We start from the raw sequence: 23,495 nt of genomic DNA on the forward strand, positions 1-23,495 counted from the left end.
AGTAACAAATCAGAGGTGTTGGTGATAGAGGTAGGGAGTTTTATTAACACGTGGTCAGCCTTCACAATACGCATGCACACACACACGCACACAGCCCTCTACCCTGATTTGAAGTAAATGTGCCTGTGGGCCTTAATTGGATATTCCTAAAATTTGAATGAAAGCAAAATTAAACAAATTTCAAAGAAAATAAGTCTGTATCATAAACTTCGTTTGCAATGAAAAAATTAATTCCCTTTTCCTTGCTAGGTTTTAATGTGATTTGATATGATCATTGGTTTTAACATACCTGCTAGAATTATGCTCCATTTTGGTGTGTTTACTGTTGTATTTAAGGCATTTTTCAGATGCATGTATATTATCATCTGCCTGCTGGTAACACACAATACCCTAAAGCACAGTTTTTTAAAAAATAACGTATCAAGTGCTGTCTAGTATTTAAGACTTCTTTGCTGCTGCATTTCTTATTCATTAATTTCTCTTCACATCCCCAACCTCAGTGGTGAGTTATGCTTCACAAGTTTCACCCAGTCGGGTACTGTTCACATAATTCTAATTATAGGGCTGTATCATCTTCTGACACTAACCTGAAACGACCTGTGACCTATATGTCTCTCACTAATGGGAAAAAAAATTGCAGGAAGCTGAGAAGCCTCTCAACTTCTAGGGATTGCTCCCAATCCATAACAAGACCTTACTAAAATTTTGTACAGTTTCACTTTGTTCTGGTTGACATACAAGCCCTTTTCAAAAGCAATCGGAAAAAAAAAAACAAAAAACAAAACAAAACAAAAAAAAACAAAAGCAATCGGAAAGAGTCCTTTCGCTATAGTGATGATTTTTTTCCAAAAGCAGGTTTATAAAATTGTGTGGATTGACACAAGCGATTACTTCTTCGAAGAGAACAGTTCTTTTATATAAGATCATTGATACAGTAAACACCTGTGAGTGTGCTGTTGAGTGCAAGGGAAAGATGTCAACAAAGGATGGTAGGAGGAGTCAGGTGTCCTAACAGGGTTTATTCAAAGGACTGAGGCAGAAGAGAAGAGGGAGGCATGAAGTTAGCCTGGAAGCCTTGGGAGCTGCTCGTGTGGGAGGTGACCACTCAGTATAACAGCAGATTTCCTGGTGGAGAGTAGGGTGGAAGCAGCAGCCTGTGCAAAGGCCTAGAGGCAGGACTACTGTATGTCTGTGGAATGCTGAGGATGAGGAGGTTTAAATGTAGAGTTCATCTGGGACAGGACAGGCTGAAATGATAGTGGGACTGTAGCAGGAGAGCCTCATACCCATGCTAGAGAGTTTGAATGTTAGAAGCTTGGGAGGGTTTTTAAGGAGGAGAGTGATACATTCAGCATCTCTGGAGGTAGGTCTAGAAGTCAGTATTTTGTGAAAGCTCCCGCTAGGTGATTCCATTGTGTGGCCATGGCCTCGGGATTGCTTAGTTCAGATCACCTAGGGAGGTAACTCCATGGTGGCTAGTGTGAAGAAAAGCCATTAACTAGAGGATACCCCTCTGCCATGCCCCCCCCCCCCCCCCCCCCCCCCCGCCAAGTGTCACTTTAAATATCAAACTGGCTGTAGGCTTAAGAGGTCTAGTGTCCTGAATGATCATTAGGCCGTAAGACATATATTGAGTTTGGGTTACAAAAAACCTGCCTGCTGAGACAAAAATAAGAACAAATTCTATTCACATTAGTTAAGAGGTTCCAGATTTTACCAAGACAAGTTTCTTCTGTTGTTCTATAAGGGGGTCCACTATTTTATACTGAAATTTAACTGTTGTGACAAGATTATGTTCCTATTAAATAAAATGGATGAGGTCTGGAAAATAAGTGCTTCTAATTTCTCATTTCCTGATGCTCTGATTTGAGCCTGGTGGCTTGGGTCATTTACTACCACCTGGTGACAGCTAGGCCTAAATGCAGCTTCATGAAGAAGACACGAACCTCAAGGTCAAATTTACAAGCTTTTAATGTATGGAAAAGAGCAAAGGTTGCCTGTCAGCTGCATGGTACCCTGGAATTTGGAGTGGGCCCTGATTTTGAGGGTGCTTTTGGGGCCACGTCCACCTTGGTTCATCAGGGCCTCCAAGAGGCTGTCCATCCAGACAATTTTGTCTCTGAAGTCTAAGAGATAGATTGTTGAGAGATGGATGGATGGAGTCACTGATTCATTTGTTCGTTATCTGAAAATGTAAAGCTGACGGAGGTCCTTAGCTCTCAAGAAGCTCACAGTCTAGTGGGGGACAAACGCCAGTAATGACACAGTAGTAGCTAGATTTGAGTGTTTACCATGTGCTAGGCTCTACAGGAGGCAATATTTGAAGGTGCTTTGAAGCCGGCAGTCGGGATCCCACCACTTTTCACCCAAAGGTATGATTTAGAGATTGTGCCTCATGATGGGTGTCTCATAGGAAGATAGGAAGACACGTGGGATGCGCTCCAGGGGCAGATTCTAGGGGGACAGATTTGGGATTCAAAGCTGGCACCCCTTTTAGGGCATGAGGGCCAAGCCAGGCACTGCCTGCCATCCTCGGTGTCCCTTTTTCTCTAATCTGAATGCCCTGGTCACAAGGGTGTACCGTGCAAGATGCTTCTGTAAGGAACGCTCGAGGAAGGAAGCAAGTGCAAGGGTGCAGCATTCACCTAGCAAAGAGCACGATCACTTCTTGAAGCTTTGGTTGCTGAGAAAGGCGAAGCACCCCCAGATCCTTCCCCCAGCTGTTGTGTCTCCGCGCAAGGAGGTGACTGCTCCAGAACCAGCCCGCTGTCTTCTGAGAACTACCACAATTCCCCTCCCTCAGCATCCTCTAGGTGGCATCTCTGCCTTGTATCTACTTTAAACATTTATTATTATTATTATTATTTTTTTGTATCTACTTTTTAAAAAGAAAATCCTCGGTGTCTTCCTATGAACGGTTCATTGGGGCGCCTTCGACCACATCTCTTGCTTCTCTGGACTCACCAGCCACTCCCATTACTGCAGAGATGGTGAAGCAGGTGTATCCAGAGCCCATTTTTGTGTTATTTGAGGAAATTTACCCCAACCTCCTTGGAACGCTGTAGCTAATTTCACTACCCATCTTGCCTCTCCTTTAAAGAATGTCAATTTTCAAAAAAAAAAATCTTAATACTATAGGAAGGAATGAAAGAGGAACGCTGGAAAGGATGATTTTTGAAAACTAGTCCTACAAATATCGAAAGAGAATTTAAAGAAACTTTCCTTTTGCCCAGAATCCTGCCCCAGCCTCAGTATGATTTCGTTGATCTAACTTCCAGCTTTTACTTCCAGTCGTTGCAAGCTTTGGTTTTTGGTTTTGGTTTTGTTTTTTTCCCTCGAGGCTTTTTGTAAACACTTTTACATTCTGCAGTACATTTGTTTGTAGTGTCTGTGTCGTATATTCCATCAAATTGATATTCCATAACGTACTAGCCGATGCTTTAGTGCTAGACGTTAAGGTTATTTCCAATTTCTATTATAAATAATAGGAGCAAGAACATCTTTGTATATATAGCTTTTTTCCTCTGTGTCTGAATTATATCCTTAGGATAAATTCCCAGGAGTGGGATTAGTGGGTCAAAGGCTATGAACAGCTTTATGGCTCTTAATATTTATTGCTAAATTGCCCAAAGGGTCATTCTAATTTACAATGCCACCTGCAACACACGAGAGATGCTGCTCCTCCCAGCTCTTTCAACACTGATTTCTTCAGCTGGTAGTTTTGGGCAAATTTAATCGTTATTAAAGGGTAACTTGTTACTGTTTTTAATTATAATATTACTAATTATTATCAACATTGGACAGTTTTTCTTAAATGTGTTTCTTATTATACTCTGTTTCATGTGGCTTAATTTTTACGTGGGAGGATTATATTTTTTGACACTGGGTGGAATTGAAAGTATTTTATCATGAAAATGTCACATGCACTCAGGACAGAGAGATTAATCGATGAAGCCCCTCAGACTCATGACCAGATTCAACAAATAGCAAAACTTGGCTCTATTTCCCTTTCCTCTTTCTACCCTGTGTGTAGTAATTCTGAAGCAAATCCCAGACATTCTGTTTATGTTTCCTGTACACTTCAATATCCATCTCTAAAACATATGGACTTCTTATATGCTCATAATGCCACTGTCACACCTAACAAAATTAATGATAATTCTTTGGTATCCATTAATACCAATCTGTCCTAAAATTTTCTGAAATGTCTTTAAAATGGCCTTTTTTTTTTTTTTAACTGAAGCTTTGTTTCATTCAGCATACAGAGAAGCCCATTTGTTTGGTGGTTATGTTTCTAGAGTCTTTTAACCTAGAACATGCTTCTCCTTGTTTGCCCTCCTCCCCTGCCGGGTTTCCTGCATCCAGTGACATTGCAGGAATGAGTCAGTTGTCCTATAAACATGCCCACATTCTGGATTTGACTTTCTGTTTATTAGCTCTAGCAGCTTGGGGAGATTCAGTTTGATCTCTCCTGCAGGGGGGAAGCAGGAATACTTTGTGGTGGTGGTGCTGTGCGATTTACTCTCTCTCTCCTTGGTGACATGGCATGTCTGCTTGTCCCATGTTGGGTGATGCTGAGGCTGATCACGGATTCAGATGGTGACAGCCCAAAACACAGTTGTAAAGTTCCTCATGAGCCCGGCCCCTGATTGTTTCATCTGTTAATTCATCTACTATAACGAGCCAGTTATTTCCTAGGGATTGCACAAGGGTGATTTTCTAAATCTCTCATTCTTTCCCCATTTATTAACTGGAATTCATCTGAAAAGGAAAATGTTTTCCCTCATTAACTGGGATTTTTTTTTTAGTAATCTCAAAATGCAGTTTGCACCAGAAGGGCAGGCTTTGTACTTTATTCTGTCTCTAAGTTGCCAACTTTCTAAAGCAAGGAGTTGGTTCCCTAGTCATTTCCAATGCTGGTACTGTTGGTTTTTGTTTTTGACGAATCATGAAATACTCAGGGTGTTAAAAACATATTTATTCCATGCGCTTTGCTCAGTTACATTTATTATTCTTTTTGATGCTAAAATTGTCCCAATCCTTGGCCTAAGGGAGACCCTGCATGTATTTGTTTTCAGGCACAACAAAGTATCTTGGGTTCCCCTCGTATATTTTTGCCCCCTGAAATGAGCTGTTCCTCCAAGATGACCTGTGTTTCATTGGTGAGGGTTAGTATTTAGATGCCACCATCTGGATATATTATGTGCTTATTGTTTTTATTTCTAAGTTTCTCAGCCAAGCAGAGTTAGGAAATGCATATTTAACAAGTGAAAGTAAAATGCGTTCAATACTGGTATTTTCATTTCAAATTTAACAAAACTTTAAAAAAAACATTTCTTTGATTTCACACTTGTATTTCCTTCTCTTCCATTAAAAACCTTGGTTCCAAACATTATTATACTTTAATATCTCAAGTCTCAGAACAATACCAGCATTATTACCAACAGTTTTTCTAGTGAATAAGAAATTTCTTTGCAGTTCTGTTTCTCTTTAGAATACATTAGCTTGTTCTAACGTTTGAGTTCTTTTCACCAATTTGATATACAGTTAAGTTCCTTTATTTCAATTTGTTTTCAGGTATTTGGATTCATTTTTCTTTTTGGTTTTATTTTTTGAATCTGTAAAAATGTGCTTTCAGAACTAAATGTTGGTAACAAGGTATGATCAAAAAAGTCTTTTGGGGACGCCTGGGTGGCTCAGTGGTTGAGCGTCTGCCTTTGGCTCAGGTCATGATCCCGGGGCCCTGGGATCGAGTCCTGCATTGGGCTCCCTGCTGGGAGCCTGCTTCTCCCTCCCAGTGTCTCTGCCTCTCTGTGTGTCTCTCATGAATAAAATTTAAAAAAAAAAAAAAAAAGTCCTTTCTTCTGCCTCCTCTAATTTCCTCCTTCCCCTATTGGCAACTATTTCTTAATAATTAAGTCTTTTATCTTTGCAGAATTTCTTTTTGCAAATACATATGCATTCGTATATCCTCATCTGTTTTTTTTTTTAAGATTTTATTTATTCATTCATGAGAGACACAGAGAGAGAGAGGCAGAGACACAGGCAGAGGGAGAAGCAGGCTCCATGCAGGGAGCCCGACGTGGGATTTGATGCCAGGTCTCCAGGATCACACTGTGGATGTGGGCTGCCTCGAAACTTTAAGCTGAACAATTATTTTACATAGAATTGCATCTGCATCTCCCAAAGCATACTCTCTGGAACATATATAGGATGTTAAGGAGGGTTACACAGCAAAATCAGTGTGGAGATGTTAGGTTAAACAAACCTAATGAGATGTGACTCCAAAATCATGTGGCCACAGAATCCTCTATTCCAGGAAGCATCTCGTGTTAACACTGTTCCATGGGACACAAAGAACCAAAGTGTGGGTTCTATTTAAATGAAAACCAAAAGCATCTCTTCTGGCTGATTAACTTCTGCTTGTACAATTTTGTGTTTATTAACAATTTCTAATTTCTTTCTAGATTGAATCGTTAAAGAAAAAGGTGCAGCAGAAACAGCTCTTGATATTGCAGCTTTTAGAAAAGATCTCTTTCTTAGAAGGAGAGGTAAGACGCTATGTTTCTTTAAGTTGGTGTCTTCTCTACCATTAAATTTTATGTTGCTGAGCCTACCACCGACACTTAATTAAAAATATGGCTATTTCCTGGCCTTATAAAATTGATTGAAGGTTAACTGCCAACACTGAAAATGAGATTCTGACAGCTAGTTTTTCTTGACCACCTGACTCTCCTCATTCCAGCCTGCTGTGCACCTCTGCTTTTTGGCTCTCATTTTTCTCATTCAAGAATTTTCTTAGCCAGTCTGATAAGCTGTTGAATAACACTTGATAATTTTCCACGTTTATGTAATGCTTTATAGCTTATGAAGTATTTTCATGGACATTCCTCACATGGTTACCTCAGTGACTTTAAGAAAGGCGAGAGGAGAATCGTTATCTTTATATTAACAATGTTTCAGAAGGAGGTACAGAGAAGGCAGGTGGCTTTGCTCATGGTCTCCCAGCTTAGTTAACACCAGAGCCAGGCTGAGAGATGGGGTCTGAATCCGCTGCTCTTCTGTGACACTGAGTCAGCAGGTTAGAGGTGACTTAATGTCACCTGAACCCTTAAAGATATTTAGCCTTCCTGACTTTCTGGCTTTTTTGAAAGTCATTTTGAATATTTGGTATAGAGTCCAGAAAAGGAAATTATGGAGTTGGAAGCACCTTAAGAGCTTAGGTATTAACAGAAGGAGAAGCCAACATCTATTTGTTCTGAAGGCTCTTTATTAAGAGCTTGGCATTGAGCCTCTTCCTTTTGAGCCTCATGAATCTCTCCTTGTCTATGCCCCTCAACATAGCTCTTCCCCCAAGGGAAACAGCCCAGGAGACAGTGATGAAGTCAGGGGACGGGACAGAAATGTCATTTGTTAAGCACCTGGTATTGCTGGGCACTGTTAATTGTTCTCCACATCCTTTGTATAACATGGGGGCTAAGCGCAGAATCAGATGTGCCCAAGTTTGAACCATAGATGTGCCTTTTATTAGCGGTGGAAAAAAGTAGCAGTGCCCACCAGCTCTCTCCCTCCCTGCGGCTGTGCCACTCAAGCCAGCTCTCCTCCTGGTAGATTATGAAAGCCCAAGGGGATGTTGTGCATAGAGAACAGCATTACACCTGTGGGTGCTTGTTTAATGCTCCATTTCTTAAACTCATCTCATGCCCAGACCCTGAGATATGGATATTATTGGTCCACTTAATTGATTTGGTTGGTGATCCCAGGAAGCCCCAGTAGAGGATGGGGGCAGAAACGAGTCAGGGAGAGGACAGTGCCTTGCTGAGGAGGCTGCCAACGTGGGCAGCTGCAGCTCACTCCATCGGGAGTCCCTAGGACATGCTCCACACTAGCCTCTGAGTTGTCCTTACCCAAAGGTCAGAGAGCTGGGCATTGATCCACTAACTCCCGTCAGCCATTGGTTGAGGCCTGCTCCTGGGGGATGCATCCACTGTGGCCTGCCCTCAGGGCCAGCCAGACTCTGGTGGTTTGAGGAAGCCCCCAGGTAAAGAGTCACAAGTGGCATGTCAGGAAATGGTGAGTGTCCAAAGGGTGTGGGTGGGGCCAGCAGCATCTGCTATGTATATCCAATAAGCAAACTTGGAGAACCAGTTTCCCTTGAGCATTTAAACACTGACTAAACTTTGATTAAATACTCATAAGCTATTTAAATCCCACTATGAATGTAGTATGGCTGATTCCTTTTGATCACTTCCTGTAGCCACTTAAACAGCAGATAAAACACATAAGTTATATAATGATGAGATTTAATATTTATACTTTAACGTATTCTAAAATATTAAATATCTTGTGTTTATTTCTTCATTGTTTCTGTTCTTTTTTTTTTATATATATATCTTACCAAGGCTATTGTTTTACTTATTTCAGTGTGTTCTTAGAGTTAACATCATTGTACCACTTTCTAGACAGGTGCGCTAAGGTTAGAGGGTCCTGATTCTTGGAGGGATAAGGGTACACTAGGCTTCAAGGTGATTCAGTCAGGACCCTTTATCATCATGATGCATTGACCTCGCTTTCAGAACAGAACTCATGTATTCCTCATTAATACTTTACCACACTTTGTTGCGTCAGGTAGATGTTTCACCTCCTAGAAGATAACAGATGGCTTTTGAGTACTTGGTTTTCTTCTTCAGGCTGTTTGACTAGTTTATGTGACAAACACACTGCTGACTGTTGGTTCCTTGTTAACTGTATGTGACCACTAATGGCAGTGGATCTCTGCTGCTCTTTCCACCTGGTGGTTGTAGGGTTACCAACGCCAAGCAGTCTTTCCATGGGGCCTAAGGTCCTGGGATGACCCGACTTATGATTCATTTCGTTACTCTTTCTTACTTGACACAAAAATTTCATAAACGAACATATAATTAATACTCTATAAAAGAGATGACATCACCGTAGATGTTGTATCTAGTTTTAAAAATCAATATAAATTGTTACCTTGCTTATTATGGTCACCTGTCTTTTCTATTAAAACTATCTTTGTGTATACTTTCTATTAACTTTCCCTTTGAGAGACACTGTTGAACACAAGGCATTTCTTAGATTCACCTTGTTTCTATAATAATAATTTCCTTCTCCTTTTTTTTCTTTTTTAAAGATTTTATTTATTTGTTCATGAGAATACACAGAGAGGAGACAGAGAGAGAGAGAAGCAGAGACACAGGCAGAGGGAGAAGCAGGCTCCACACAGCCTGACATGGGACTCTATCCCGGGTTTCCAGGATCACACCCTGGGCTGTAGGCGGCGCTAAACCGCTGGGCCACTGGGGCTGCCCCTCCTCCTTTATTTTTGATGCCCAAATTGTCACACCTCAGATGGGGAGAGTTCTCCTACATCAATTTCTTTGCCTGTGCAGCAGGGTTCCTGGTGCTTCTGGATTCATTCTTGCCTCCTCGTTTTTGTCCTGTTTCAAGATACAGTATTGGCTTGTCGCCAAGGAGCCCTGGTTCATTTTACTGGCAAACTATATTGAAAACTACCTGGATGCGAGAATTGGTCATGGCTAAAGCCCTGTGCCTACTGTTAGGCTAATTTTAGTCCTGACAGAATTGGGGGAAGTACATGTCTTTTTAAGATTATGAAGGGAGCACCAAGGTGGCTCAGCAGCTGAGCCTCTGCCTTTGAGTCAGGTTGTGATCCCAGGGTTCTGGGACCAAGTCTTGCATTGGGCTCCCCATGGGGAGCCTGCTTCTCACTCTGCCTCTCTGTGTCTCTCGTGAATGGATAAATAGAATCTTAAAAAAAAAAAAAAAAGATTACTAGTCACACATTTTCCAAACTTATCTAATTATATCGTATTACAATACAGGATTCTGTTGGCCACTAAGAATTTCTGTGCTTTTGGCCGGTTCTCACGCCACTAATTTTTATACCACATCTTCCCACCACCTGCTTTAAACCATAATGATGCCAAAGGTGGTATTCCAGATATCTTTGAGAAGTTTTGATAGACATATCTGGTAGCCTTTTATATCCCACCTTATTAATAAAGTAGCTACCTTTTACTAAGTGTCATATTCCCAGCTCTGCCACTTGCTAGTTGTGTGATCTTGAGTAAGCTGTTTAACTGCTTTGGGTCTCAGTTTGCTCATCTGTAAAAGGGAGTCTTCTCTAAAATGGTGTCTTCTCCATAGAGTTGTTAGGAGGATTAAATTAGTTAATACTAAGTGATTAGAAAAGTACATGGCTCACTGTAAATGCCATATGTGTTTACTGTTTTTCCAATTGTCCAGGCCCCAGGGTCTCCTTTCCTTGTCACTGATACATATTTCTTCCTCCTCCTTTTCCTCTCCCACCTTCCTTCTTAAAACAAAAAATGTGGATCATTTTGGTCTCTGAATCCAACATTTGAACTTACTGATGTTTACTCATTAGATTTGGAACCCTCCACCCCAACCAGATCCCTAGAAGTTTGCTCTAGCCTGGCCCCATCACACCACATTTTTATCAACCAATTCAAAATCTTCCTGACATAAAAATATGTCCATTCTTTCTTCTTTTTCTCTCAACAATACTTTATTTGCCCACCTTTTGAAGAAGGAATATCCCATTCCCTATTTCCTATATAGAAACTGTTACTAAATTGAAATTATGCTTTATAAGTATATAAAGTTGGTCAGCTGTCTGAAACTCTGATGTGATTCCATTCCATTTTTCACTGCTGAAAATCCTGAACTTACAGCAGAATTCCAAGGTCAGAGGAAAGGAGTCACATGTCTTGGTTTTGTTCATCCTGCATTTAATGCATGTTGTATGGTACATAAACCTCTCAACGTGTCCGTTGTGCATTCCTGGGACTATTATTAATTTTCCAGGGTAATAGTGGGGCAGCAGCACCAGGCACCAAGGCTGCACGTATGCATTTTATTGGACACACATTTTTGTTTAGTGCCTGTGCTCCAGCTCCGGCCTCTCCCTCCCCTGAGCCTGGGGGAGTTGGGGGAGGAGGTAGCTGCCCTATATTTGTGACATAACTTCCAAAAAATGCCAAAAGGTGCCGTACCAGGTCCTTCCTTCCTAGAAGGCACACAGCCTCCTGGGCTGCATGTCACATCTTAACACAAGGGGGCGGTATTTGAAAGCAGGACAATCCTGGAACCGGAGGCTCAGCCCCAGAAGCCACCCTCCGCGGAACACAAGCCTGGCAGTAGTGAGGCTGCCTTTTGTCGGTTCACTGTAGGTAGAGTCTGTGGGATTGAGAGCAGAGTCTTTGTTTTCCTAGACCTAGTTCTGACACTTTTCTATTTCTAAATCTGTTCCTCCTTCTCTAACTTGTCTCCTACTGCCCATATTCAAGCTCACACCTTTGGCAACCTTGTTGTATATACATTTACATCAATAAGCCTTATCTATGTAAAGTGAATAGTGACAGGTGGGAACTAGACTTCCCACGGTGGTCATTTCACAGGATATATGAACAGGGCACCTGGAAACACTATAATGTGATATGTCAGTTATACCTAAAAGAAATTAAAGTGCCTAGTTCATTGAATGTTGACAGTTGTATGTACCAGGGAAACCAGCACTGCAGTCTAGATACAGAACATTTCCACCACTTCCTGAAGACTCCATTTCCCTTTCTCAGTTTATCCCCAGGCAGCCAGTGATTTGTGTTTTTGTTTTTTGGTGGGAGGCTCACTTTGTCACTGAGGACTGGTTTGCATCCTCTGTAAATGAAATCATACAGTACAGACTCTTTTGTATCTAGCATCTTTTGCTCAGCATAATGATTTTAGCTGTATCTGTGTTGTAGGTGTTCCACTGTATTTATTTATCCACTTTGTTGATCTACATTTGTGTTGTTTCCAGGTTGGGGCTCTTGTGAATGATGCTGCTGTGAGCATTACTATACAAGTCATTATGTGGACTTATGCTTTTACTCCCCTTGGGTGAATTCCTAGTAGTGGGATGGCTGTGTTGAACAGTAGATATAGGTTTAACTTTCTAAGAAACTGTCGAATGGTTTATTAAAGGGACTGTGTAGTATTTTACAGTCCCACTAGGAGTTCGAATGTTACAGTTTCTCTACATCTTCACCCTTAGTCCCATCAATCTGTTTGATTTAGCCATCCTAGTATCTCATTGTGGTGTTATTTGCATTTCCATGGTCACTAGTGATGCTGAGCATCTTTTAAAATGCTTATTGGCCATTTAGTGTTTTGAAGTGCCCATTCAAATCTTTTGCCCATCATTTTATCAAGTTTTTGGTTTTCTTATTATTGAATTGTAAGAGTTCTTATATTTTGGATGCCAGTTGTCAGATATATGTATTGTGAATATTTTCTCCCATTTCATGATTTGCTTTTTCATTTTCTTTTCTTAATTAAACTCTTCCCCCAATGTGGGGCTCGAACTCAGGACCTCAAAGTTGCATGCTTTACTGACTGTCCAGCCAGATGCTTCACTTTTTCATTTTCTTGAAGATAAGGTTTTTATTTTTGGTAAAGTTCAGTTTATCAATTTCTTCTTTTATGGTTTATCCTTTTTGTGTGCTAAGAAGTCTTTGCCTAGTACAAGGTCACAGAGATTTTCTCTTGGGGTTTTCCCTAAATGTTTTATTTGAGATCTGTAATCCACTTGGAGCTAATTTTTGGGTTTGGTGTGAAGTAAGGAATGTATTTTTTTTCCACATAGATATCCAGTTGTTTCCTTTTAGCACCTCTTTGATCCTTATTATTTATACACCCCCCACCCCCGTCTTTGATCAGTCTAGCTAGGGGGTTATCAGTTTTGTTGATGTTTTAAAAAATTGGAATAGCTTTTGCTTTGTTGATACTTTCTGTTGTCTGTTTTCTATCCTATTGAGTTTTGTTCTGATATTCATTATTCCCTTCCTTCTAATTATTTTGGTATTACTTTGCTCCTCTTTTTCTAGGTCCTTGGGGTGGACATTAGGCCATTGATTTTAGAGCTCTCTTCTTTGTTACTATCAGCAGCTATAAACGTCTCTCTGTACGCTCTGCTTCAGTGGCACCCCTCAAGCTATGATATGTTGTATTTTCATTATCATCCAGTTTGAAATATTTTCTAATTTCCTTTGAGATTCTTCTTTGATTTATGGATTATTCAGAAGTGTGTTGTTTAACCTCCAAATATTTGAGGTTTTCTTATATATTGTTTTTGATTTCTAATTGTTATTGTCAGAGAACATATTTTGTATGGTTTTAATTCTTTTAAATTTATTGAGATTTGTTTTATGGCTCAGCACATGGTTTCTCTTGGTTAGTGTAAAAAAACAGGTATTCAGTTATTTTTGTGTTCTATAAATATCAATTAGATTAAGATGGCTGATAGTATCATTTATTTTATTTATGTTCTTCCTGAGTTTTGTGTAATTCTTCTATCAATTGCTGACAGAGGGGTGTCAGCTAAAACCATTGGTATGGTTTTAGACCATCTTTTTAATTTTTTAATTTCATATATTTTGAAGCTCTGTTATTAGATATGTATAAATTTTTATTGTCATGTCTTGGTGATGAATTGACTTTTTCCTTATTTTGAAATGTTGGTCACTGTCTTGTTCATATTCTCTGTCTTGAAATCTGTCTTCTCTGGCATTAATATAGCTATTCTTGCTCTCTTAAGTTTACTGTTTGTATTACATACCTTTTTTTTTTTATTATATACCTTTTTCCACCCACTTCCACCCACTTATTTTCAGCTGATCCATGTCTCTATACATGCATCTCTTATTGACAAGACATAGTTAAGTCTTGCTTTTTAAAATATATTCTGATATCTCTTTCATTGGAGTGTATAGTCCATTGACATTTAATAATTACTAGGATTGGATTTAGGTCTGTCATTTTATTATTTATTTTCTGTTTACACCCTCTGGTTTGTTTTGCTTATTTTTGTTCTCCCTTCTTTTGTATTCTTTTGGATTATTATTTTTAAAAATTCCATTTTAATATATCTATTGGCATTTTGCTATGTCTCTTTTCTCTAATATATTAGCCATTATCCTTGCATATCACAATGTACATCATTATTTGTTCATAGTCTACTTAAAGGTCTAATATTAAACTACTTTGTGTAAAATGTAGAAATCTTGCAATGAGGGCAGCCCGGGTGGCTCAGCAGTTTAGCGCCGCCTTCAGCCCAGGGCCTGATCCTGGAGACCTGGGATCGAGTCCCACGTTGGGCTCCCTGCATGGAGCCTGCTTCGCCCTCTGCCTTGTGTCTCTGCCTCTCTCTCTCTCTCTCTCTCTCTCTGTGTGTCTCTCATGAATAAATAAATAAAAATCTTAAAAAAAAAAAGAAATCTTGCCATGATATAGGTCCATTTACCCCTTCCTCTGCTGTTATAGGTATCACATTTGCATGCATTATAAACCCACAATACACTGTTAGAATCGCTTTTAATATTATCTTTAATATTGTCTTTCATATCTACTCATATAGTATCTATTTCTGATGTTCTTCATTCATTCCTGAAAATCTGTTTCTCGTAGATCATCTCTCTTCAGCCTGAAGACCTTTATGTAGCATTTTGTTTAGTATAGCACACATGAGGACAAATTCACTTAGTTTTTCTTTATCTGAAAGTGAGCTCTTTATTTTACCATCATTATTGAATCATTGAGCATTTAGGGATAAATTTCTTTCTTTTAGTGCTGTCTTCTGACTTCCAGTTTCTGATGAGAAATCTGTGGTAGTTCAAATTATTGTTCCCTTGTATGTAACAAGATTGCTTTCAATCTTGTGCGTTTCAGTAGTTTGAATAAGATATCCCAAGGCATATTTCTCTTTGGATTTATTCTGTTTGGGATTTGCTGAGACTCTTGGATTTGCAAATTTATGTCTTTCACCAAATTTGGGAAATGATTAGCCATTATTTCTTTGATTGTTTCTCCTGCTCTAGTTTCTTTATCCTCTCCTTTTATGATTCTAGTGTCCCTATGTGAGGCATTAGAAGTTGTCCCATAGTTCCAGGAAGCTCCATTTATTATTTTCAGTGTTTTCTTTCTTCATCTTACTCTGATTGGTTTTTCTTTTTAAAGATTTATTTACTTTAGAGGGAGAGTATGGCAGGGGAGGGCCTGAGGGACAGAGAGTCTTAAGCAGACTGTGTTGGGCACAGAGCCTGATGGGCTTAATCTCATGACCCTAAAATTATGAGCTGAAACCAGGAGTCAGATGCTTAACTGACTGTGCTAAGTGCCCCTGATTGAATTTTTGTTAATATGTTTTCAAGTTCACTGACTTTTTCCTTTGTCATCTCCATTCTTTCTTTGGTCTAGTGATTTTTAAAAAAAAATTTCAGGGAGTGTATTTTTCTGTTCTAAAGTTTCTACTTGGTTCTTTTTTTTTATATTTTCTGTTTGATTTTTTAAATTATATCAATTAGTAGCATATTTTCTTTTACCTCATTGAGCATAGTTATAAAAGGGGCTTGAAAGTCCTTGTCTGAAAATTCCAACATCCAGGTCATCTCAAGATTGGCATCTGTTGGTTCTCATTCTCTTTGGAAATGGGTCACATTTTCCTGACTCTTTACAAGTTCAGTAATTTTGGATTATAATCTAGACATTGTAAAGGTTCTGTTGTGGAGAATTTGGATTGTTTTATTGTTCTGAACAGTGCTGAGGTTTTTGTTTTAGGTAATGAATTTGGTTAGACCCAACTCCACCCTGCCATGCTGTAGTGGGTGATGGCTCAGATCTCAGTTCAGCTCTTTAAGCCTTGGCTGCAAACTTCTTTTAGTTGGCCCAACACATGCATGGTTCAGGGGTCTGCCAGAGACTTGAGTTGAGTCTTTACATGAAGAACTGTTCTTCATGTAAAGTTCTTTACTGAAGAACTGTTCAGAATTTTACATTTCTGCTTTCTTTCTCTCCTTTTTGGCTTCCCTTTATTCTTGGCAGTCCTGGTTATGCTGGACTCCTTTTTTTTCCCCTCTACAAGAAAGGTGATCTTTCTGTTGAATTTCTAAAGGGTCTGTGCTGCTGCCACAGTGACTGAACTGCTCTTGGGCAAAGCTGCAAACAAAAACAAATGAGTCATAGAGAACACGTTCTTAGCTTGTCACTCCCCTCTACAGCTTGCCTCTCCGTGTTCAGTCTCCAAAGACCTTAATAGATGGGTTTTTTGGTTTTATTTGGTCTTCTGTCCACTTCATAGCTATTCTTTGCAGGAGGATCCATTGGCTAAATGTCTACCCCTCAATGCTATAAATACAGTTCTCACTCCTTGAACTAGGAAATTGTAGTGGCCTCCTTGACTAACCAAGGAGTTTTATTTCCTTTCAAGACAATTTTCACCTGGAAGCCCAGTGGTTGAAATAAAATCTAGTGCTCTGGCTTATTGAATTGGGTATAAAATCCTTGTAAAGGCATATGTAGCCCTTCAGAACTAACTCTTGCTACCTATATACTGCAGCAAGGTGCTTGTTCTCAACCTGGTATGTTCTGCAATTCTGGAATACTCATCCCTTTGTTTCTCTTACTTTTTCCCTTGTATAACTCCAGGAAGCCTTCATGGAGTTCAGTCATTTTCCCTGTCTTAAGTTCCCCCTTAATATTCTGTGGGTCCCTCTAGCGTGGGACTTATGCCTTTGTTATTTTCTGCTTGGTTGTCTGTACCCCCACAAGACTGAATTCAGGGGTTGCAATCATGCCCTATTTCTTTAACTGCTAACTAGCTCCCCTCACCCAACTTTACACACTACCTGATACATAGTTGGTACTCCTTTTGTTTACATTAAAATTCAAGAGTGCAGGTTTTTTATTTCAGCCTTCAGCAGGTATCTCATATGCACACATAGAGTTCTTCTGAAATAGAACAAAGGATTTGTGGCTACTTTGCCACATTGCATTCAGTCTATCAGTAGGGCATATTTACTAACCTGTCTTTTGTGCCCCCTAACTGTAGGTAGTCAGTTCAGAATTATGTGAAATCCTCATTATTAAACTCTACACTGAGAAGAGACAAGGCGGTGGGGTTTCTGGAGCGTGTTAATGGGCAAGCCCCTTCTGCCTTTGTCTTTCCTTATGAATGAGAGAATCCATATATTGCTAGAGAAGCTGTGTGTGCACTTGTGTGTGTAAATGTTGTACCTCAGGCAGTAAGCCAGCAACATTCTCCATCCTGAGCATTAGGTAATAGATTTGGAGTCCATCCATCTGTCATGGCTCATCAGCTGCTATGGATTCTCTCTATACACCATTTCCCTTTTTTTCTGAAGGGATCCATAGACCTTTACAGAACATGAGTTTGTACCAGAGCTGCTGCTTTGCTCTTGGTATCACCCATTTCAGAGCATGATCTACTGAGTGATACCCACATTCTTGCTTTTGAAACAAATGAGCTTCTTTTTCAAAGAACTGTTCAACGTTCACGCATTAATCTAATGTGTTAGAATAGTGCTTTAGCTTCTTAAAAGACAAATGCTTTAATTTTTTTCTAATTATGCAAATAACATGCTCCTTATAAGACTACTTATACATTTATTTATTCAGTATTTACCTTGCATCTCTGACATGGCATGCTCTGAGAATATAGCTAAGAAGATAGATAACGTATTGCCTCATGAAAAATTAAAGTGTTGGTGAAGATGTGAAGAAAAAGGAACCCTCTCATACTGTTGGTAGGAATGCAGACTGGTACAGCCATAGTGGAAAACAGTATAGAGGGTCCTCAAAAAATTAAAAATAGAGCAGCCTGGGTGGCTCAGTGGTTTAGCGCCACCTTCAGCCCAGGGCGTGATCCTGGGGACCTGGGATCGAATCCCACATCAGGCTCCCTGCATGGAGCCTGCTTTTCCCCCTGCCTATGTCTCTGCCTCTCTTTCTCTCTCTCTCTCTCTCTCTCTCTCTCTCTCTCTGTCTCTCAATAAATAAAATCTTAAAAAAAATAGAACTATTCTACAGTCTAGTAATTGCACTACTGGGTATTTACCCAAAGAATACAAAAATATTAATTTTTTAACTAACTTTTAACTAAAGTGACATATGCACCCTTCTCTTTATTGCAGTATTTACAATAGCCAAATTATAGAAGCAGCCCAAGTGTCCATTGATCAATGGATAAAGAAGAGGTGGTTTGGAATATTATTCAGCCATAAAAAAGAGTGAACTCTTGCCATTTGCAACAACATGGATGGAGCTAGAGAGTATTATGCTACGGGAAATAAGTCAGAGAGACAAATATCATATGATTTCACTCATATGTGGAATTTAAGAAACAACACAAATGAACAGAGAGAGAGAGAGAAACCAAGAAATAGACTCTTAACTCTAGAGAACTGATGATTACCAGAGGGGAGGTGGGTTGGGAGATGAGATGAGTGAAATAGGTGATGGGGATTAAAGATCATTACCATGATGAAAAAAATAAACTAATAATATACAAAAAGAGAAAATTTAGCATTACAGAAAAATATAGAAGGATTAAAAAAAAAACCCTCAATACCCAGAGATAACCACCATTAACCTCTTTCTGGATTTTGTGTGTGTATATTTGCCCTTTAGGTGCCAAGCACTATCCTTTCTTCTGTTTTCATTCCAATATCCTCAGCCCCTTTGCTCCTTTGTCCTTCATTTCCCCCATGGGGCAAATTTCCAATTCCTGAGCATCTAATCATCAGCCTATGTAATGTTTGGCTCTGGCCTGAAAAAAACTGTTTAGAATGCTAATTTTAATCCCAAGGAGCTTGTTCTACTTTATATGTTTGAGATTCTGAATTTTCCAAACCTATGAAATACTAATTATTAAGTTATAGAGGTATTTCCCACTAAATTAAATTAATAGACTTACTCATTTTATAGTTTAATAAGGGAGTATTAAAACATGAGCTGTACCTTATTTATAATTGCAAAAAAAGTGGTAAATATCTAAATGCCATCAGTAAGAGACTAGTTAAATAAATAATATACATCCACACAATGGAATGCTATGAACCCATTAAAATAGCTTGTTGACATAAAAAGAAAACTAATAAACATGCCAAGATATTCACAACAAATTGTTGAGTGAAAAACCCCAAATTTAGCATACAACAGGGTATTTTGTTTGTTCCCATTGATGTAAAATTGGATACATATGTATGTACATGCACAGAAAAGTATCTGTAAGGATGCAAACTATTTCTTCAATTCCTACTGTATAAGAGGTGCTCAATAATACATTATGATGTCCATGTCACGGTAAATCGTGTAATACATTTGGACTGTATCTATATGTCTATCTGTATCACACGTTTGTGGGGGAATGTTTTTGCTTTACTAAAAGTACTTTTTTTCCTCCTCTCTAGAATAATGAACTACAAAGCAGGTTGGACTATTTAATAGAAACCCAGGCCAAGCCTGAGGTGGAGACCAGAGAGATTGGAGTGGGCTGTGATCTTCTAACCAGGTATTTGGGAATTTCCTATTTTTCTGACTCAAATTCTTCTTTGACTTAAGAAAATACGTTACGGGGCTGTTAGTACCAGAATCACATTCTTTCTATCAAAAATATTTCTGCAAAGATAAATGGTAACTGCCGAGGGGTCTGGCTCGTTTCTCTGGGAGCGGGAGTACTGGGCAGGGCAGAGAGGGTCACGCAGAGAAGCGTGGGGAAGCCACGTGAGAGACAGACTGGCCCTGTCAGGAAGTACAGACATTTGTTCCTCTGTCCGCTGGTTCATTCACCCCGCAAACATCTGTTGAATACCTTCCCTGTGCCATAGGCTTATGGAGAGGAATGAGATTTGGTGCCTGCCCCACATGCAGTCTGGAAGGGGAGACATACACGGACACAGACATTTACAACGGTGTGTGTTGGGGGGGGGGTGGCCTCGAGGTGCTCTGGTAACACAGAGGGAGGGAGAGTCCTCTGTTTCCCCGAGCTGTGACACAGTATTGTCAAGCAGTGGCTCAGTATCGAAAATAGATCGATCTGTTTCAGTCATGACAAATGAACAATAACCACAACCTTGTCTGTTCAGTTGCATTTCTAAGCTCGAGGACTGACCTATTTGTCCTTAAGCTGCTCCACACACCCATGCCCGGGTCTGTCTCTAGTAAGATCAGCGTCTGGGACCCAGTAGCTAACCCATCGTCGCTAGGTGCTCGAAACCGTGCTTGGCCCAAAGAGACATAAAACGATAATGAGCATGCCCATGGCATGTGGCTTGTAATTTAGGTACCCAAAGTCACAAAGTACCTTGTATACTGTGTATAGGAGGATGTAGTCCTGTGTAATTAGGGGCACTAGTGTGTGCTCTGTTAGATACTAGCAGGCTGGAGAAATGTAGAATCCTGGAACCTCGAATGGTTGTATCTGGTAGGAAACGGTGGGAGTGCATCACCAAGCTGGAATGTAGAGTACCTGGGTCTAGTTCCCCTAGCTAGCAGCAGGATGTGTTCAAGCCAGACTGTCTTTGCTGGGGCCTCAGTTTCCCAATCTGTAAAGTACAGTAGTTTTGAGTAGGTGATTTCTCAGGTTTAACCAGCTCAAGCAGGGAAACAGATACTTAAAACATACTGAAGGTCTCATCAATGTGGGGGACAAAGGACATGATAAAAATATAGCCAAAAAGAATGGTCATGCCTGGGGACTCCTTCTGAAATATAAATAGTTTGGACATTTCTCTCCTTTTTTATTTTTCAGGAACCAAGTGGTTTAGTCCACTTTAATTGCCCACATAATAAATCTTGTTTGGCTTAAGACGGGTACAAAACTATGTCTGAAACCAATAAATTGTTTGTTTTCTAATTCCCACATTTTGGCTTAAAACAAAGTTTTCAATTTGTATGCCGAAGGATAGCCTGAAGCAAACTTTTATGGCTAAGTTATGAAACCACAAAGCGGTTTTCATAATGGAAGTGCTGACAGACCCTTAACTTATGGCCATGGTGAACTTGGAAGCCACTTCAGCATCTAAAAGCAGCTTTTCCATAAATGTAACATTTGGTTTCCCCCAGGATCCATCTTAGCGCTTTCACTGCATAGGTCAATCAGCAGAGGAAATGAAAGCTACATATCCGCATTTCCGAAAAGGCAGGGTAAGATTCCATTCGTTTCCTCTCCAATATTTATTAAGTGCCTACTACGTGAAAGGTGCCATGCGGGTCTGAGTGGCGAGGAGCACAAGGTCTTTAGAGAGAATTCAGAGCAGTAGTTTCCCACCTGTGCTGCTTCCCTGCACGTGGTGCTGGGGCTCAGGGAGCAGCCTCGGGGGGCTGGAGGTGAGCAAGGAGCTGGCCTGTGGGGACCCTTCCCCTCCTGGAAAACAAAGCAAAACAAAACTGAAAAACTCGGCTGTTAGTGTGTTTTATATGTTGGATCCCAAGTAAGATTTTGTTTGAATAAAGAAACTGGAATCCCTTGGTCTAGTTTAGTACCTATGTTTGATAGATACCAAAATCGAGGCTCAGAGAGAGGTAAGTGATTCACTGGAAGCCACACAACCAGGATTAGAACCAGACTGTTAGAGTCCTGCTGTGGTACATGTGTAGTTTTTTTTTTTTTTTTAATTTTATTTATTTATGATAGGCACACAGTGAGAGAGAGAGAAGCAGAGACATAGGCAGAGGGAGAAGCAGGCTCCATGCACCGGGAGCCCGACGTGGGATTCGATCCCGGGTCTCCAGGATCGCACCCCGGGCCAAAGGCAGGCGCCAAACCGCTGCGCCACCCAGGGATCCCTACATGTGTAGTTTTAAGATAATAAATAAAGTCACTAAATTCTGTGTGTATGTTTTAACAAAATTCCTGGTTCTTACTTAGACTTTGAACTTGCATCTAATATAAGATCCCATAGTGTTTTCCAGAACATTTCGAAAATAGCCTACTCCAAAATGTATTGGATCAATAAGAGTATTGCATTAAAGCCTTAATTCTGCAGATAAGTTTTGTTCTCACTACCTGTTCTCTCACAAAGAACTTGACAATGTAGTCCAGTTGGGGAGCCTCAGGTCATGGAGCTTCACTGCCCAGCCAGCTGCCAGCTGAGCACAATCTTGGGCAAGCTACTTCATCACTCTTAAGCCTACAGTATTTCATCCTTAAAATGGGAATGAAGAGGAGAGTATCAAATCTCATAGGGTTTCTATGAGGGTTAAATGCAAAAATATATAGCATTTAGCACTTAATAAATAATAGCTATTATTGGGGCACTTGGGTGGCTCAGTCAGTTGAGCATCTGCCTTTGGCTCAGGTCACGATCCTGGGATCCTTGGATGGAGCTCTGCATCTGGCTCCCTACTCCATGGGGAATCTGCTTCTCCGTCTCCCTCTCATCCCCAATTTGTGGTCTCTCTGTGAAATAAAAAAAAATCTTAAAAAAAGAAACCAGCTATTATTATTATTAATTACACCAAAACTCTAATTTTTCACATAAGACGCTGTATCAAATATAAATGAATTTGGGTGTGCTAAGACAGTTTCATTAACTTAATTTTTACTGGTGGTTATCAGTGATTTTGTTAAATGGATTGATAGTGCTGCAAGTCTGTACTGCTTCAGTATGCATTAAGCTCTTCAGTTAAACTCTCCATGGTTTGGAACCCTCTAGACAGTGCATAAAACTCTGGAAGGCCCAGTGATTGATGAGGTCTCTGTGATGGCTGAGATGGCCACGTGGTCCCAGCCTGTTCCAGGCACTGGGTACAAAGCCTCACGGGAGAGTAGCGGGCCACCCAGGACTCATTTCTCCCTATACCTGCAGGGCTTTCCTGCTGTGCTACTGTTAACAGCATTTGACTTACAGTTAGAGCTGCTTGATTTTTATGCTGGGAAGATTCAAAATCAGTCTTTTCTTTACTTATAGAGCCATTAAGCCCCTTTTGTAAACTCCCCACACCGTCACCACTTCCCCATTTTCACCAGCATTTTTGCCAACACAGTGTACTCCAGCGGACAGCAACGCTGAGGTTGCTCATTCCCTAGCCTAGCACTTTCTTGATGCTCCATAAACATTTGTTGGCTGATCTGCCTCTCGCTGTATCTACAGCTTTGGGTAAATCCCTAATCTTCTTTGAGTTTCGATTTCTCACCCAGAACTGGAAGATTCTGATGGTAATTCCCTCAGAAACTTGCTGAGCTGGTGAACTAGGCAGGAAGTGCCCAGTGGAGTGGGTGCATCTTCCTATTCCATTGATGTGGCCACCACCTTCCCAGGTCCCTAAGGGCAGTTCTCTGTGGACACTCTGCTCCAGGACCACCTCAGTGCCCGTACAGGCCTACTCCTCCCTTCAGGACCTGCTGCATGCCTTTACAGTCCCACTGCCACCAGCTTGCTAGAGACTTGGGTTCTTTATGTCTCGTCAGCAGAGTACCACTTTCTCTCTCCAGTTTCTCCTCTTCAAATCCTTCTCCTCTTCATCCAACCCTTGCATTACATAGATTTCTGGAGAGCGCGGATTTTACAACAGGGCAAGGAGGGAGGGAAGGGTTGAGAAGGCACTCACTGTGATTCCAGGGTCTTTTAAAAAAGCCACCTATTCTTTAGAAA

The 23,495-nt window shown here is 40.3% G+C and overlaps 1 protein-coding gene across 1 annotated transcript in view; it reads left to right on the forward strand.

Annotated features, from left to right (window-relative positions):
• MYZAP (myocardial zonula adherens protein) overlaps positions 1-23,495 on the forward strand; it is an 86,349-nt gene that overhangs the window by 58,339 nt on the left and 4,515 nt on the right. Inside the window, exons 11-12 of the mRNA XM_025999158.2 lie at positions 6,468-6,551; positions 19,311-19,411. Of these exons, the coding sequence (XP_025854943.1) occupies positions 6,468-6,551; positions 19,311-19,411 (185 nt within the window). The remainder of the gene's footprint in view (positions 1-6,467; positions 6,552-19,310; positions 19,412-23,495) is intronic.

Source organism: Vulpes vulpes, chromosome 15 (assembly GCF_048418805.1).
Source record: "Vulpes vulpes isolate BD-2025 chromosome 15, VulVul3, whole genome shotgun sequence".
In the NCBI taxonomy this organism is placed as follows: Eukaryota; Metazoa; Chordata; class Mammalia; order Carnivora; family Canidae; genus Vulpes; species Vulpes vulpes.